This window comes from Haliotis asinina, chromosome 2 (genome assembly GCF_037392515.1).
Source record: "Haliotis asinina isolate JCU_RB_2024 chromosome 2, JCU_Hal_asi_v2, whole genome shotgun sequence".
NCBI classification, from domain to species: Eukaryota; Metazoa; Mollusca; class Gastropoda; order Lepetellida; family Haliotidae; genus Haliotis; species Haliotis asinina.
The window spans coordinates 3969961-3986529 of NC_090281.1; the positions used below are offsets into that span (position 1 = coordinate 3969961).

The 16569-nt window shown below is 43.5% G+C and overlaps 1 protein-coding gene across 2 annotated transcripts; it reads right to left on the reverse strand.

Annotated features, from left to right (window-relative positions):
* Positions 1–675: 675 nt before the first annotated feature.
* Positions 676–15725, reverse strand: LOC137272200 (uncharacterized). 2 transcript variants are annotated; one of them, XM_067804554.1, is made up of 20 exons: positions 15596–15725; positions 14737–14884; positions 13473–13786; positions 13065–13211; positions 12603–12723; positions 11959–12138; positions 11205–11332; positions 10508–10684; positions 10211–10251; positions 9918–9943; positions 8364–8467; positions 7829–8002; positions 7420–7466; positions 6812–6916; positions 6208–6327; positions 5285–5491; positions 4662–4787; positions 3077–3121; positions 1478–1607; positions 676–984 (listed from the first exon to the last, which is right to left on the reverse strand). In XM_067804554.1, the coding sequence occupies exons 1-20, from the start codon at positions 15604–15606 to the stop codon at positions 777–779; spliced, it is 2559 nt and encodes an 852-aa protein (XP_067660655.1). In that variant the 5' UTR covers positions 15607–15725; the 3' UTR covers positions 676–776. The 2 variants fall into 2 exon arrangements, with proteins under 2 accessions (XP_067660655.1, XP_067660656.1); XM_067804555.1 differs by having other exon boundaries at positions 678–984; positions 7829–7999; positions 15596–15673.
* Between the last annotated feature and the right edge of the window lie 844 nt (positions 15726–16569).

Here is a 16569-nt window from a genome sequence, read left to right on the forward strand (position 1 = left end):
ACGGTCGTCATCGTCGATTCTGCTTTATTTAACTGCAGTGTTCCTGTACAGTTAGCTGTCCTGATGCGGATGCTGAAGATGTTGAAGATGTTCGCCTTACCCATCTGCAACCCGGAACAGCTTGTTTGTTTAACGTCGTTTCGTGTGAATGGGGAATGTATGTGTGAGTGAGTAAGCTGTCACCAATATTCCACCAATATCAAGGCGACACAACATATAGGCTTTTACACATTGTCCCCATGTGAAGAATCGTGTGTGGAATGCATAAGTATACAAAGATGTTTGGAATACACGGATGGCTCAGTCATCTGTCTTACCGCCGTTTATAGTGCAGATTCGAAATATGTCGGAAAGCGAACGTTAAAATCATCATCATCATCATCATCATCATCATCATCGGTGCGGATATGCATCCCTCAGGCGTGCCCAGGCACCTATGATCGTGGATTAAAGTAAAATGCGCGTGTCTTGGTTTTTCAGCATAAGTGCCGTGGAAAAGGGTTCCACTAATGTATAAGACCTACATCCGTGTCCGTGTCATCTTTCCCCCCACATCACGCTGACAAACCGTGATAACGGGCAAACTGATAAAAAGGGCTTTGGACCACTCCCTCACTTTTACACGTCTTTGGCCAGCGAGACCAAAACATTCAGACCCAAAAGGATAGCTAGAGATATGGATTTTGATTGTGTTTATTTAATGAAACAAATGAGTTAGCAAATGATGCGGGTTGTTTCAATGAAGTCTCGTCAGTATAGGGCTGTCCGGAGCAATGCTATCCGATGATGTCCGGGGATGTATCCGTGAGAAGGGTATCCCTCCTGGGTATGGTGTATCCCCCAGCGTTGCAGTGGTCGGAGACACAGCAGTAGGAGCAATAGAAGGCCTCGTAGTACTTCTCCATGGGGCTGAATGTACTGCAGTGACGCTGGTCAGGGGTCAGGCGGGACTGGTAGGCTTGACACTCAGTCCTGTTGGCGCAACTAAACAACAGAACAACACTTGTGTTCTGGAGAGGCATGTAGAGGTTGACATTCAAGTGTAAGACAAATGTTATGGACGTCAAGTTCTTTGTTGTATACGCAACGTTTCTGGGCTATTCCCCCCCCCCCCCCCCCCCCCCTCCATCGGGTGAATGAACTACACTAATACTCAGGAGCAAAAGATACGCTCCCAGGTATTTTTCAGCTAGCACATGTCAAATCACAGAATGGCTACCTCCAACTTCGACGCGCGCCGTAACATGAAGTCAAACACCGAACACTTGCCTTCTGACAACATGATCGGAAACCCGACACCATTCCACCTCTTTAGACTGCTCTTTGTTTCCACATCAAACCACATGTTTACGACTTATCGCTAATGCCCGGCGTAGACCTTTGTTCACAATATGAATCACTTGATTGTACGGTCCAGACATGACTCGATCATAAACTTGGGATATTTCAGACAACAACCACCAAACAGTATACTTACGACTTAGAGAAGGACGTGGCCCCGTTGTCCATGTTGGTGACAAGTGTCAGGCAGTAAGGCTGCGAGGGGGGACAGGCTACTTCCTTGCGGGCCACGAGACAGCCCATTCCTGTGCACTCTGTACATAAGGCTGTGGATATACAATATACAAATATACAAATAGTGTTTTATGGCTGGTATTTGGTTGGTAGCTGGGGTTTGGTTTTTGTTGTTCGGAGCATTGTTGTGTTTTTAAATCACATACTGCAATAACACCCACAAATCACATATCGATTGTGTCGGACTTTACATTCATACTGATTAAGATAAAATGCGTGTTTTGGATGATTCGATTCACAAAAAGTACCAAAAAAACAGTCTCCAATCTCAAAAATATAATTTGGAAATAAGTGTAACAACTGATTTCTTAACTCATTGGTGTGACATTACGGTTTCTAGAGATTACATCGCTATACTACAAAATCATCTTATATGTTCATACGACGGACCCGTGAAGGTCCCGGGGTAGAATAGGCCCTCAGCAACCCATGCTTGTTATAAAAGGCGACTATGCTTGTCGTAAGAGGAGACTAACGGGATCGGGTGGTCAGGCTCGCTGACTTGGTTGACACATGTCATCGGTTCCCTGTTGCACAGATCGATGCTCATTATGTTGACCACTGGATTGTCTGATCCAAACTCGATTATTTACAGACCACCGCCATATAGCTGGAATATTGCTGAGTGCGGCGTGAAACTAAACTCACTCACTCACTCACTCACTCATACAACGACAACAGGAAGCATGACAGTGGAAGCATTAGTGTTCTGCTTAGTTGGTTGGTTAGTTGTTTAACACCGTTCTCAGCAATATTCCAGATAAATGGCTGCTGTCTGTAAATAATCGAGCCTGGTCCAGACAAGTGCTCCCCAGACAAGTGCTCACCAGACCAGTGCTCACCAAACCAGTGCTCACCAAACCAGTGCTCACCAAACCAGTGCTCGACGAACCAGTGCTCACCAAACCAGTGCTCGACAGACCAGTGCTCACCAAACCAGTGCTCGACAGACCAGTGCTCACCAAACCAGTGCTCGACAGACTAGTGCCCAACAGACCAGTGCCCAACAGCATGAGCATCAATCTACCCAATTGGGAACCGATGACATGTGAGGCTGACCGCCCTATTCCGTCAGTCACCTTTTACGACAAGCAATGGTTACTGAAGTCCAATATTCTAATCCGTATCCTCGCGGGTCTAGTGTTCTGGTGTAGTACACACTGCATGCCTGCGTGTACCCACACAACGAAACCACGTCATGATTATCAGGATCCGCCACAGATGTTATATATGTGTGTGGAATACATACAGTGGCACCGTGCACCTCGATACTCTATCTAACTTACCATGAACACAAGTCATGTGTATATAATCTCCCTGGTGGCCAGTTGCAGTCATTAACTGCTTGACTATTGAGTCTGGATTATCGGATTATCGGACTGTCGCATTAGGTTGAATCAAAAACCAATACCGTCAATTACGGGGTGTGTGGACGAGGTAGGATCAGCTGGGTCTTGCACATTGCCACGACTTATTCAACTTTACAAACTACTTCACGTACTTGGTTTGACTGTTGTGGTTGGAGTGGGCGTCGTTGTAGGCGGCACTGTTGAAAGAAACACATGCAATAGATGTCCAGACACTTCTCCTACATGGAGCTCAGTACACACTATTAATGCCGCTGTCAAACTCGGCAACTAAATGAGGGTGTAGGGACGACGCATGGGGCAATATTCCAGCAATATCACCGCCAGTGATACCACAAGGGCTTCATATTTTGTACCCACGATGGATAATCGATCAAGAGAGTGAACACTTTAACTACTCGCCTAATCAACCTCCCAGCTTTTAATGAAGAGACTTCAGTTTTAAGAACTACTTTTTACCACTGAGGGCTTATGCTACCCTAATGATTTGTCTTTTGGTTTCCTAGAAGGCTTGGTGGTGGCACAAGGAGCTGAACAACTGGGATTTTGTGCATTCTATATTGAAATGCCTAGGCATTCACAAGAAAACATGCATAGTTTTTCAACACGGAAATATAATGTCTTCTCCGTCGTATCTGCTGGAACCAAGAAAGTCCCGTTTGAAGACTGATTTGGAGTATGAGTACCTGTTGTACTGGTACATGTTGTGCAGGTACATGTTGTGCAGGTACATGGTGTACAGGTACATGTTGTACAGGTACATGGTGTACAGGTACATGTTGTGCAGGTACATGGTGTACAGGTACATGGTGTACAGGTACATGTTGTACTGGTACATGTTGTACAGGTACATGGTGTACAGGTACCTGTTGTACTGGTACATGTTGTGCAGGTACCTGTTGTACTGGTACATGTTGTACAGGTACCTGTTGTACTGGTACATGTTGTACAGGTACATGGTGTACAGGTACCTGTTGTACTGGTACATGTTGCGCAGGTACATGGTGTACAGGTACCTGTTGTACTGGTACATGTTGTACAGGTACATGTTGTGCAGGTACATGGTGTACAGGTACCTGTTGTACTGGTACATGTTGTGCAGGTACATGGTGTACAGGTACCTGTTGTACTGGTACATGTTGTGCAGGTACATGGTGTACAGGTACCTGTTGTACTGGTACATGTTGTGCAGGTACATGGTGTACAGGTACATGTTGTACAGGTACCTGTTGTACTGGTACATGTTGTACAGGTACATGGTGTACAGGTACCTGTTGTACTGGTACATGTTGTGCAGGTACATGGTGTACAGGTACCTGTTGTACTGGTACATGTTGTACAGGTACATGTTGTACAGGTACATGGTGTACAGGTACCTGTTGTACTGGTACATGTTGTGCAGGTACATGGTGTACAGGTACCTGTTGTACTGGTACATGTTGTACTGGTACATGTTGTACAGGTACATGGTGTACAGGTACATGGTGTACAGGTACATGTTGTGCAGGTACATGGTGTACAGGTACCTGTTGTACTGGTACATGTTGTACTGGTACATGTTGTACAGGTACATGGTGTACAGGTACCTGTTGTACTGGTACATGTTGTGCAGGTACATGGTGTACAGGTACATGTTGTACAGGTACCTGTTGTACTGGTACATGTTGTACAGGTACTTGTTGTGAAGGCACTGAGTACCCAGGAGACATCAAGTCCTACCAGTGCAGTATCTGCAGTAGCGAGGGCAGTAGAGAGTGGCCACTGGGGTCCTGGCCCCACAGATCCCAGACGTCTTGTCCAGATCCAGGCAGTCAACAAACACACTGTCCTCACACTCAAGGGTCACTGTGAAGAACACAAGGATAAACAGATGCAGCAGGTATGGAGATAATGGTGTTATGTTGTGCGTTCTTCAGAGTATGAGGTAACATCTGAATATAAAGTTCTCACTTCCCAATGGTAGAGGAACATTAGTGTGTCAAACAGTAAAAACATCCCACAAAACGCCCATGATATATGCAGTTGATACAGACTCATTGAACTAACGTTAGTTTTTTAATATATACAGTTTTGGATGAAACAAACAATTCTTTCTAAAACTGAAAATAAACCCCAGAGAACTGGGAGCTTCAGAACCTAGGGAAATCTCGGAAAATCTAGACTTGCTTGATTTAGAGTTTTAACATTGTAGAAATAGTTAGGGAGACGGGAAAAACGCGTGCCAGGGACTGTAAGACAGACTAGCGACTTGTATGCAGATGTTTCAATTATTATAGTTTGGACATTTAGCATTATTCGACCATATATATATAGCTTTGGGTCATTTCTAACACCGGACTCACCGTCTTCACAGACTCTGCAGTATCGTGGACAAAACGTGTGGGTCAGGTTGTTTCCCAGAGCACAGATTCCGGCCTCAGCGTCCAGAATGCTGCAGTCCACGTTACTGACGTCACGGCAGGCATTAGCGGATGACGTCGGTGATGGCTTCGTTGACAGCGTCTGTGCTGTCGCCGATGGGCTGACTGACTGTTCTGTAGTGCCAGTGTCTGTAACGTAGATTTCAGTGTAAACCCTCCCGCAGTACTAACGACGCATGGGGCAATATTTCAGCAATATCACCGCCAGTGATACCACAAGAGCTTCATATTTTGTACCCACGATGGATAATCGACCTGGAGAGTGAATACTTTAACTACTCGCCTAATCAACCTCCCAGCTTTTAATGAAGACACTTCAATTTAAAGAACTACTTTTTACCACTGAGGGCTTTTGCTACCCTAATGATTTGCCTTTTGGTTTCCTAGAAGGCTTGCTGATGGCACAAGAAGCTGAACAACTGGGATTTTACTAATGTCAAGAGAGTGTTCTTCCTTATTATATCAGGCGTCGCGTAACCTAGTGGTAAGAGCATATGCCAAGCCGAAGACCAGGGTTCTATTCCCCACGTGGGTAGGGTATGTGAAGCCAGTTCTGCTTTTCCGCCCAGTGATATTACTGGAACATTGATTATTCAAACAATACTCAGTGAGTCAGCCTTATTGTCTCCTTGTTTACGTATTGCAACGATTGCAGTTAGGACTTTTACCATGCATAACATATTTTCACATATCCAACTTCTAATGTGCACTCAAAGTACGTTAATAGATCATCTTTTTAAAAAAAAAATTAAATTTACCAAGAAGAGCTATCAGTAGATACAAATATTCACGTTTAAAACCAAATCTTTGCGTTTTTCGGGGCCATATTGCATATATGAACCTACCTATCTGGCAGTTATCCCCGGTCCAGGGTGGAGTACATATGCACTGGTAGCGCCCGGGGATGAGAGGGTTAGTCCTGCACGTGCCGTGTACACAGGGGCTGCTGGCACACTCGCGCAGCGCTGCAGAATACCGAGGTACACAATATGACGGTCCATGCCACCAAGTTCAAGAACCTAACATTTGTTAAGGGCGACATGCTAGTTTTCAAAAAGTAGCAACAAAACACAATAAAGCAATATCCGAATTCTGCATGAAGGTGAGATGTACATAGAGTGCCATGATTGCCCATGACGTCCCTGAAACTGCATGTGCATCCTGGTCATCTTATGAAAAGTATAGGAATAGTAAGAAATTTGCCACACATTGAATGCCCACGGGTATATGAGTCAGTTCAAACAAAGAGGACATCATCGAGCAAAGCACATTTGATGGCAGTCAGAACCTCATAACCGTTGTGGGGTATCTGTCCCCCGGAAAGGGAACAGGAGTGAACCGTAACAAAATGCTGTCCAACCAAGTCATTTTGCCTTGGTCACAGAATGACGTTTGTGTGCTAAATCATTTTAATAAAGCTCCGTCCTTTTATCAGGTATGAATACGAACCTGTTTCACAATGCACTCCTGTAAATCCAGTGGGGCAGATACACCGATACGAGGAACCTTCACTCTGGCACTCATTCAGACCACACGGCTCGGCGAGACATGGATCTGTTCAAAATATTCAAAATGGACTTTCTGGATTTCTCGACAGTTGGGATCGAGTTACTATTAAACAAAACAGTACCACATTTTACCTCTCTATGGTTCAATACAATAATGGGAATCGAACCACCGACCTTCCACTCTCCGAGTCTGTGCACTGTCCACTGGACAACGGAGCTCTTGCCAACACGGTAACGTGCATACAGAGCTATTGCGAACACGTTCTTGTGCATACAGAGCTATTGCGAACACGTTCTTGTGCATACAGAGCTATTGTGAACACGTTCTTGTGCATACAGGGCTATTGCGAAATGAAAAACATGGAGTGTCGGTTCAGGTTCACTTATGATTATTCCCATATTAAACTAAACACCTCAAACTGGACTAGTACAAGCACCTGCAGACACATTGTTCTAAGTTACTCTGATCATGATCATTCCTATATCTGACTATGTGAGGGTGGACAAATGAATATTTTTTTCAACAATAAATTGTGTCTGTAAGCGTACCTGGAAGGACCATGGTGACCCCGATACACTCAGTGTGGGACTCGTCACTGCAACAAACAACAGTATGTACCTGGTTTATCAATGTAGGAATCAGCTGACGTGTAGAACAATCACTACACAGACCAGACCACGCTCATCGCTCGCCACGACTCTGAGAAGAAAGATTATATGTATAACATGGAGTTTTGTACCTTTGTTATATGCTAACAAACATTTTGTTGCTTTTATTGTTTCTGGAACAATTCATTTTTCAAGACATAATGCCTTAAACCCTGAAATACTACTTCCTCTAAAAGAGATACAGACGTTATATTGGCATCATTTTGGCCTTCGTGAAACTGGGGACAGGCGAATGGGCAATTCACTTACTTTTACCTACCATCATCTATGGTGAACAGGTCACGCTTACCCGCCATTATCCAATGCTTTGAAGCAGGCAATCTGGTGTCCTGTGAGAGACGATGTGACAGCCACGTCTGCCCTGAAGACCTTTCTGCCCTGGAGTATTGCCCTGGTGACGTTGGTCACCTCCAGGTCCACTGGCAGGGTACTGTACACCACGGTCACCTTCTGGATCGACCTGCTGCAGATGACATGGATGTTCTGTGTGTTTACAGCTTGTGTAACTGCGTGCGTGTAAGTCAATGGGTTTGAAATGACCGCGTTCAATGCACCTGTGTATCGTGTCCGCCACACAAGTGTAAACCGCACACACGCATACATATGTAGAACAAAACAAGTAATGCAATGGACAAATCTAATTCTTCTAATTTATAGTCAACCCGATATAAGTATAAACAAAGAGCAGGAATCTTTCTACAACTGGACCTTGCAGATGAGTGCATTCAATTTCACTGACAATTCAAGCAGGCATCCACAGACGTGTACGACCAAGTACTGTATGGTATGGTCCTGGCGGAGACAGAACGGCCCTGCCTACCTACCTGTCGTCATTTGTTACTGCATAGAGGGAGAAGGTGCACGTGGTGTCTTGTACACAGTTTACGGTGGATTCCACGGGGGTGTATACGAAGTAAGGATGTGGTTGCTGTAGACACAAGAACGACATCACCATCTATATTCCATCTGTCTGCTTTGGAAGATAGTTGATTGAGATGAACACAACCAGGCCTTAACTTTTGCATAACTGAAATATTATTTAACAGTAGAAAACAAAGTCATCGATGTCCCCCGCGATAGCAACATATTCTTCATGAATATGTCTGTGAGTTATGAATATGTCAAATGTTTTGCTGGGTACATATCAAAGTGAAAGGAGAGTACAAAGTTTCATAGTTCTGCTCCAAAAAGGCGCACTGTCAACAAATTCAGATTAAGCCAAAAATGTTGATATGGAAACACATACAAAAAGACTTTATTCAGAAAACCAAATGGCACCAAATATATGAAATTTGATAATGAAACAGTGAACAATTTTACAGTTGTGCTCCGGAAAAGCGCACTACCATCAATTTCGGTCTGCCCAACTTGTTGCCATGGAAACGCCAAAACAATTTTATTCAGATTTTCAAAGCTACCAAAAGGCACCAGTACACAACCAGGTCTATCCATGCCAAGTTTGGTGAAGAAACATTGAACGGTTTTAGAGTATGGTTCCAGAAAACACAAATGTGCATGGAAGGACGAACGGCAGTCTATTTTGATATCCCCCGCAAAATAAAAAATAAGTTCTAAATGAATCTGTGAGTTAAATGGAAGAAGTGTGATAATGTGTTTTCAGTGTAGATTACCTGTAGATTCAACCAAGCTCAACTGAATTTTGAACCGAACCCAGTTTTAGAGTGGAAAGGAAACCTTGTAGTTTTCTACAATGCAACATTAAACGCATCATTAAGTGACGACGAAATATTGTGCGCGCGCACGAGTTATTTCCGGTTTTTTGAAAGCGTTGTCCATCTGAATACGGGAAACGTCAAGGTATGTCTCTGCATAAGCTCATAAAACAAAACATTCTGACACGCCCTGCGATTTTGTATCTTGTAGTCTACAATTCTACACCAGTATTTTAAAATGACCACTGGCAAAGAGAATCTTCCAGGCGAGATGTCAAATCACACAGGTAATCTGACAATATATGGATGACTGTCAATGAATCAATGGAAGTGGAACGTTTAGCAGTTCCATTGTGTACAGTCGTCTACAAAATGCAGTCAAACATCCTCTTGATAAACGTCTGTGTGTCTGTGTGTCTGAAGTCGGTTTTACAGCGCATGCTACTGGGACTCCACGCCTATTCAAATTGATACTTCACCCACACATACTACTCTGACCCCGAGGTGGCCAGTGCATGTTAGTATTTTAATCTCAAAGCATTAGGCAGGGCAACATCAAGAACCATATTTAAACGTATTCTGGATAGCCAAGTCTGCGTTAGGATTAGAATCAGGTCTGATCACTTTAGCTCACCACATGTCAACGCTCTGCCCTTTTGAGTAGTACTGGATCATACTATTTAAAGTAAATCAGTTGTTACTTACATGAGGCATAACATTCACAGGGACATCTGAAATTAAATGTGGAAGTATAAAGAATGAAGTCATTTACACGTATAAACTATTTTGAAAATACTTTTTACATTGTTTTCATACTTAGGTCAAACGCGCGCACACACACACACACACACACACACACACACACACACACGTACACGTACACACACACGTACACGTACACACACACACACACACACACACACACACACATATATATATATATATATATACATATTCAGCAGTACCTACTTACATAAAGCAGCACAAAGTATTTTTACCTTTCACAGTGACTATATAGTTTCTGTCCCAACCAGTCTGACTGAAACAGCAATAACAGTGTTGTCACATCCAGTGTGTGGTATACCCCATTGTTCAGGTTTGGGTTTGTTTCAAGCACCAACCAAATGTAGCCAAAAACGTCGCAACCTGCGCCTGATTTGTCATATGAAGACAAGACATATACTCTACAAGACTAAGATGCCATTGATATTCATTGATTATAAACAGAGACCATATTCCATGTGCTCATTTCACAGTGAAAGGTTCATCATAAGAGACCTGTTATTAAGCTTTACCCGTGGTTGTCCATAACGGTGACACCGATGACATGGACACCGACGTCGTCAGTTTGTGGTGTCCACGTCGCCTTGGCGTAACTAACGCTGTCATTAACTCGGCCAGGGTCAACGTCTGGCGTGGCCACAACAAACTTACGATAGGGAATTGATCGTACAGAGAAGGCCTCGACACCACTGTCGAAAGAAGAACGTGTATCTGAGTATCAGGAGAGTCATTTCTAACACACGTGAGATGAATATTCAATTTCGCACAAGCAGATATTCTCAGAGTTACACTTTTACATTCAACCGTTTGAGTTGATGATGTACCCCTGGTAGGGCATGATACAAGCAGTATGGTAGTGTTGCACGGAGACTTCACTAAGATGCGGGAGGTGGGGTAGCCTACTGGTTAAAGCGTGTGCTCGTTATGCCGAAGACACGGGTTCGATTCCCCACACGGGCGCAATGTCTGAAACCCATTTCTCGTGTCGCCCACAGCGATATTAAGGGAATATTGCTCACAGCGCCTTGAAACTCACTCACTCACTCACTCAATCACTCAGGTTTTGTGCTGACTGATTCTACATCCAGTGTCTTGTTAATCATACAACAGTCTCAGCTTGTTATATCTAACCAAATATACAGTATATTTTTAGATTCACGAGTAAGGAAGAACATTGTATGTCGTGAAGATATTGAAAGGTGGACTCACGATGCTGAAGGTGCATACAGTGGTATTTCTAGTTCTGAGCCTACAGCCACAGTGAATTCATGGCCATCGGTAAATGTAGGGGCGACAAACTGAGGACCATCCAATACCCGCACTGTCTGGATCAGGAACTGGAGGGAAAGAGGAACTATTAATGCGCACTTCAAGGCTTGCAGCCATCGTAACACAGTCACTATAAACAGGAGGTCACATATGTCACAAATGTTTCGGATTATACTTCTTTGTGCGATAAATATTCGGGTGGTTCTTGAGTAATTTCCTATCTGGGTTTCAAATCTGCACTCGAGGCACCTAATCGCGACCTTCCATGTGGACTCTGAGAATTAGGTGCCCTTTGCTCAGGATGTGGGATCGCACCTCGAATGATACACGTCCACTAATGACTCTTTAATTTGTTCTTTACCGAGAAAACGTAAGCCCAAACACACATTCTTGTTACGGATTTCCGGAAACCATTCGTTGCTATCTTCCTCATCACACGAACGACTATAAAACATATTACCATCGTCTAAAGGACGCCATTATCCAAAACAAAACTGATCAAAGGGGACATTATAATGTCTTATAATGAGCCCCACGTGGCGGCCAGAGTGGGTGATGCCTTCAATACCCGTCATCAATCGGTAACATAATGCAAAGACGCACCTGTACAGATGCAATTTGTTGAACTTACACAATGTCGTTGAGCTTCGTGATGATTTTCCCTACACGTGTTTCTGAGGTCACATATACTAACCTGCAGGGGCACAGCTGATATCCCGGTACCTCCCACAGGATGGTCATTAGAGATGTTCAACAGGATGTTGTGCAGTACTATAGGTCGTCGGTTAAAGTCGCTCACGGAGATAGACACCACACCCCATCCACCATTGATAAACCCGTCAGTTTCCATAGCCGACACCCGGACAGTGCAGTCCTGCAGACATACATCGCAATGATGCCAACAGGATGACCCTCAAAGCTATATTCAAAGCTATAAGAAGAAACATAATGCCATTCCTTGCATTCATGACTCATTCATGTGTTTTGTTTAACGCATTTCAGTTATTTGACTACATTCTGGTATCTGTTTGACGTGGGAGGAAATCCCGAAGTAATGCAGTACGTAGACGTTTACCTGAGAAAACCCCAAGAGCAACGGAGTGATGTTAACAAGCCCATATAAATAAAAAGAATTCGAACTCATGAGCATTGGTATCCGGCATACCCATGAGAGACTAATATCTGTACATTCATGCTAGTAATGCCGGCAATATTCTCTCAGACCCACGTGGAGGTAATGTCCAGTGAGTACTGGTCTTTGCACTCAATATTATATATATATTAAGATATACAATGTGAGGACCAGGAAATGTAAGCCTGTACAGTACAGTAACGTACAGTATTGACTGTAATATTAGGAATGGGTTTTAGTATTCCTGTAGAAATTTCGCAGTGGACGAAGTCGCCATCGCTGTCATAGGTTGTCAGACGGAATGTTGTGATGTTGTTCAGTGGTACTCTGCAACGCAGGACAAAACAAGAGTGATCGAGAATCAAACACAATCTAACAAATTCAAATCCTTTCAACTGTTAAACTCATGGACAGAAATCAGTTACTTATTGAGTGATTTTGGCACATTGACAACTAAAGACCGGAAATATGCTTCTTGTCTCCACAACACACTTGTACAGATTAAACAACGTATCTGTTCAGATTCAATAAGGCATCTGAACAGATTCAAAAACGAACATTTACAGAATCACCAACACATCTGCACAGATTCAATAAGGCACCTGAACAGATACAACAGTGCACCTGAAGAGATACAACAACGCACATGAACAGATACAACAACATACCTGTAGACCGGCTGGAACATCACCACGGGGCCGTTGTTGGGGACACCTGTGTCACTCCTTGTCAAGGAAGTCAGGTTCACCTGCAGCCGATACGGCACACCTGTCCCACCCTCGTAGTCAACATCCCTCCAGTAATCTCCCTGGAAACTAAAAACTGTCTTCTCCTCAACATCGCACTGTATTCAGTAATCCACTATTATGCATTGTTTACACTTCTTTGACATCAGTTCCAAAAAGGTGATATTGTGCAATTTATATCCAGGCAAAGCGAAACGTTACTGGATGTCTGCTGTTAACCTGACAGGATATTCTCTTTCGAAATCCAAGCTGTACTCACTGAATCGTCTCATAATGCCTGTAAAAACCAACCAATAAAATACTACATAATTAATCATTCACTGCATATACCTGATGTCGTTCCACGGCGGGTCTGCCCGATCTATGTCCAGGTCAAAGATGCCGATCTCTTGCTCCCACTGAAGCCTCCGATTGATATCGATCACGTGACCATCAAACCCACGAGAGACATGCTCCGTGATGTCAGTCGTATTGGTGCTTGAATAACTTGTAGCTTGGTACCACCTGCCGTAGTAGTCGTCGTCAGTCACGTTCATCACATCTGATCTGGTTATGTTGATGCTGCTGCCCACGTCTGTTGCTGTGCAGTTGTCGCCACAAGGACCAAAACCTAGCCTCCAGGATGTCATGGCAGTTATTCTAAACTGAACAAAGATAGATAATATTGTGCATTAAGACATATGAGGGTGGTTAGGTGAACACAATCAGTTCAGCACATCACTGCAGTGATTCCACGCTGAACAAAGCCCTCAGCAACTAATGCCGGAATAGACGACCAAATGGATTAATGGTGAGACTCGGTCACGTGGATGTCGGTATGTCAACGTACCTCACCTCGACGACGGCGCTGCTTACATATCAGTCACTGTACTGTCTGGTCCACTAACGATCATTTTCAGACCTAACATATGTTATATTTGGGATTACACTTTCTTAGCAAAGTACAGATTGGGTTTGTGCGTTTGTTGAATCTAGGTCACTTTATTTTCATTTTCCATCGCGACTTTTGAGCAGCGAGTTAGTCAGCTGATTTTGTGATCTGGCCATTAGGTGCCTGACTCTGAGGATGTGGGTTCAAATCCCGGATAGGTCTCAACCCAACAAAAGTTCACGAATCTATACTTTTGTAAGTGAAATCCCCAAATATAACTGTTACATTTGAGCACTTTCTAAGTGACATTAGGTAATCATATTCCTAGACCGACTTGAATATTGCCGACATTAAACCACTCGTGGACAAACGAACACACTAACAAACAAGGAATGCAAACAAATAAAAACAGTTTCTCACATGAGCGCAGTCTGTGGGGAGCATGTATGTGTATATGTTGTGATCAGTCGTTACTATCATTATACCTTAATGAGACATGCTTCCTGACGTGTTCTCGCAACCACGTCCACGTGGTGTCTAGACGTAGTAGACCACAGATATATAGAATCACATCAGAGATATATAGAATCACATCAGAGATATATAGAATCACACTCAGAGATATATAGAACCACATCAGAGATATATAGAATCAGCATTTCATGATATTTACACACAGAGTCACAGAGAATATTCATTTGTGATGATGTTATGGTACCCTACTCTGCATGTTGACGGCGATGTGTCCACCAGACTATACGTCATGAAGCCGCCCATGAAGTCGTTGCCCTGGCAACAGGCAGGCGTCACAAGGGTCACCAGGAGAACGGCAATCTTCCACCACATCCTCCACCTTGGTGAAGACAGCACTCTAGAAAACACAAATATTTGGCAGCAGTTTTAAAGAAACTCAAGGTGGCTTGATCATGACAACACTAGAACACACAAAGAGGCATTACAACGTCATCATCCCGCTGAGTGTGTAAACTATGGCACCATGATGTGCATGCACTGGTACCCTTGGCTGTGATAGTTGCCATAGCATTGACTGTATTTTAGTTACTTTTACCGCTGTTGGTTATGGTAACTATGCCTGTGCGTGCTGTGGCACCCATATCTGTAATGAATATGGTGCCCATGTTGTGTTAGCCTTTCTAACCTTGACTGTGCTAGCTATGGCATCCATGGCTGCATATGCTATGGTATTCAAGGTTTGCTCAATATGATATCCATGACTGTACAGGCCATAGTCAATATGACATCTCTGGTATCTTTAACTGTACAAGCTATGATACCCAAGACTTGCTCAATATGATATCCCTGGCTGTACACTTCCTACTAAACTAGCTGCCTAAAGAAACGTCACGAAAATAATAACGACTGTGAATTGTCAAAATAATTTTAAGTCACTTTGCGAAGTCCAGACATATCGGTTAAATAGATTCAGCTTAAGTTTACCAAACACTACAAGATGCTCATGAAACGACGTGGACACCAGCAATTCAACTTAGACACTCATTCGTAATGTAAGTCAAACAGTAAACATTTATACTCGCACACAAGTGAAAGTGATGACACCTACCTGTTCAACATGCACCCTCAGCGTCTTTGTGCGCCACCCACACTACCCGCTTGGTCCTACTCCTGTGTGAATAGGTTTCAACTCAGAGCTGGATACCGCAGGCATGACAGTCCAGACATATCTTTGTATTCAGCCTTGTACCGACATACACTTGATACATTCCAAGTGAGATTGGATAGCACTAGGGACAAGTGAAAGCACTTTGTGTTAAGGGTACGTATTGTACAACACTCGTGGGAGAACATTTCGGCTGCTACCTACCATTGGTATCCTTCTTATGGTTGATATTACATACACCGAAGGTGTCGGCCATTGAGTGTTCCTGTCAAACCGAGGACAATAATATGTTCTATAACCACCCTCCCCGAAAAATATGTTATTAGTGACCTAGGTCTTGACTGCATTTAGCACTATTATTTCAATATCAGCTACTTGGAACATCAGGAATGGGCTGACTTCACCAATGTGTGGAATCAAACACACGGCTTCGGCGAACATACATTGTCCATTGCAAGTGCTCTATGTGTCCCAACTGGAACACCTGATATTGGAAACACCTGACACCAATGTTGCGAGTAAACAAGTAAACGACGTCGTGAAATAAACCATAGATCAATGGGCAGATTACAACTGGAATGCCTTCTCAACAAGTGTTTTGTACATGTTGGGAACGTGTGGGCTGCGAGTATTACTGATAGATAAAGAGTAGCAACTGAGATATCCCTGCCCAAACAAACCCTTCAAACCCAAATGCTGTCAAAGATGATTAGAAAATGCCAGGGGAGAAGAGCACCTCAACACGCTTTGGAGCGAGGCCATTGCTAATGGCACTCATCATATATTTTCATCGTTTTAAGGCTACAGTGCATTTCCGTAAAAGGTCAAAGCACAGACTATAACAGAAAATCAGTTTACGTCACATCTGGTTGACTTACGATATTATTCTTTGGTTTATCCAAGTGCAGAATTACAGG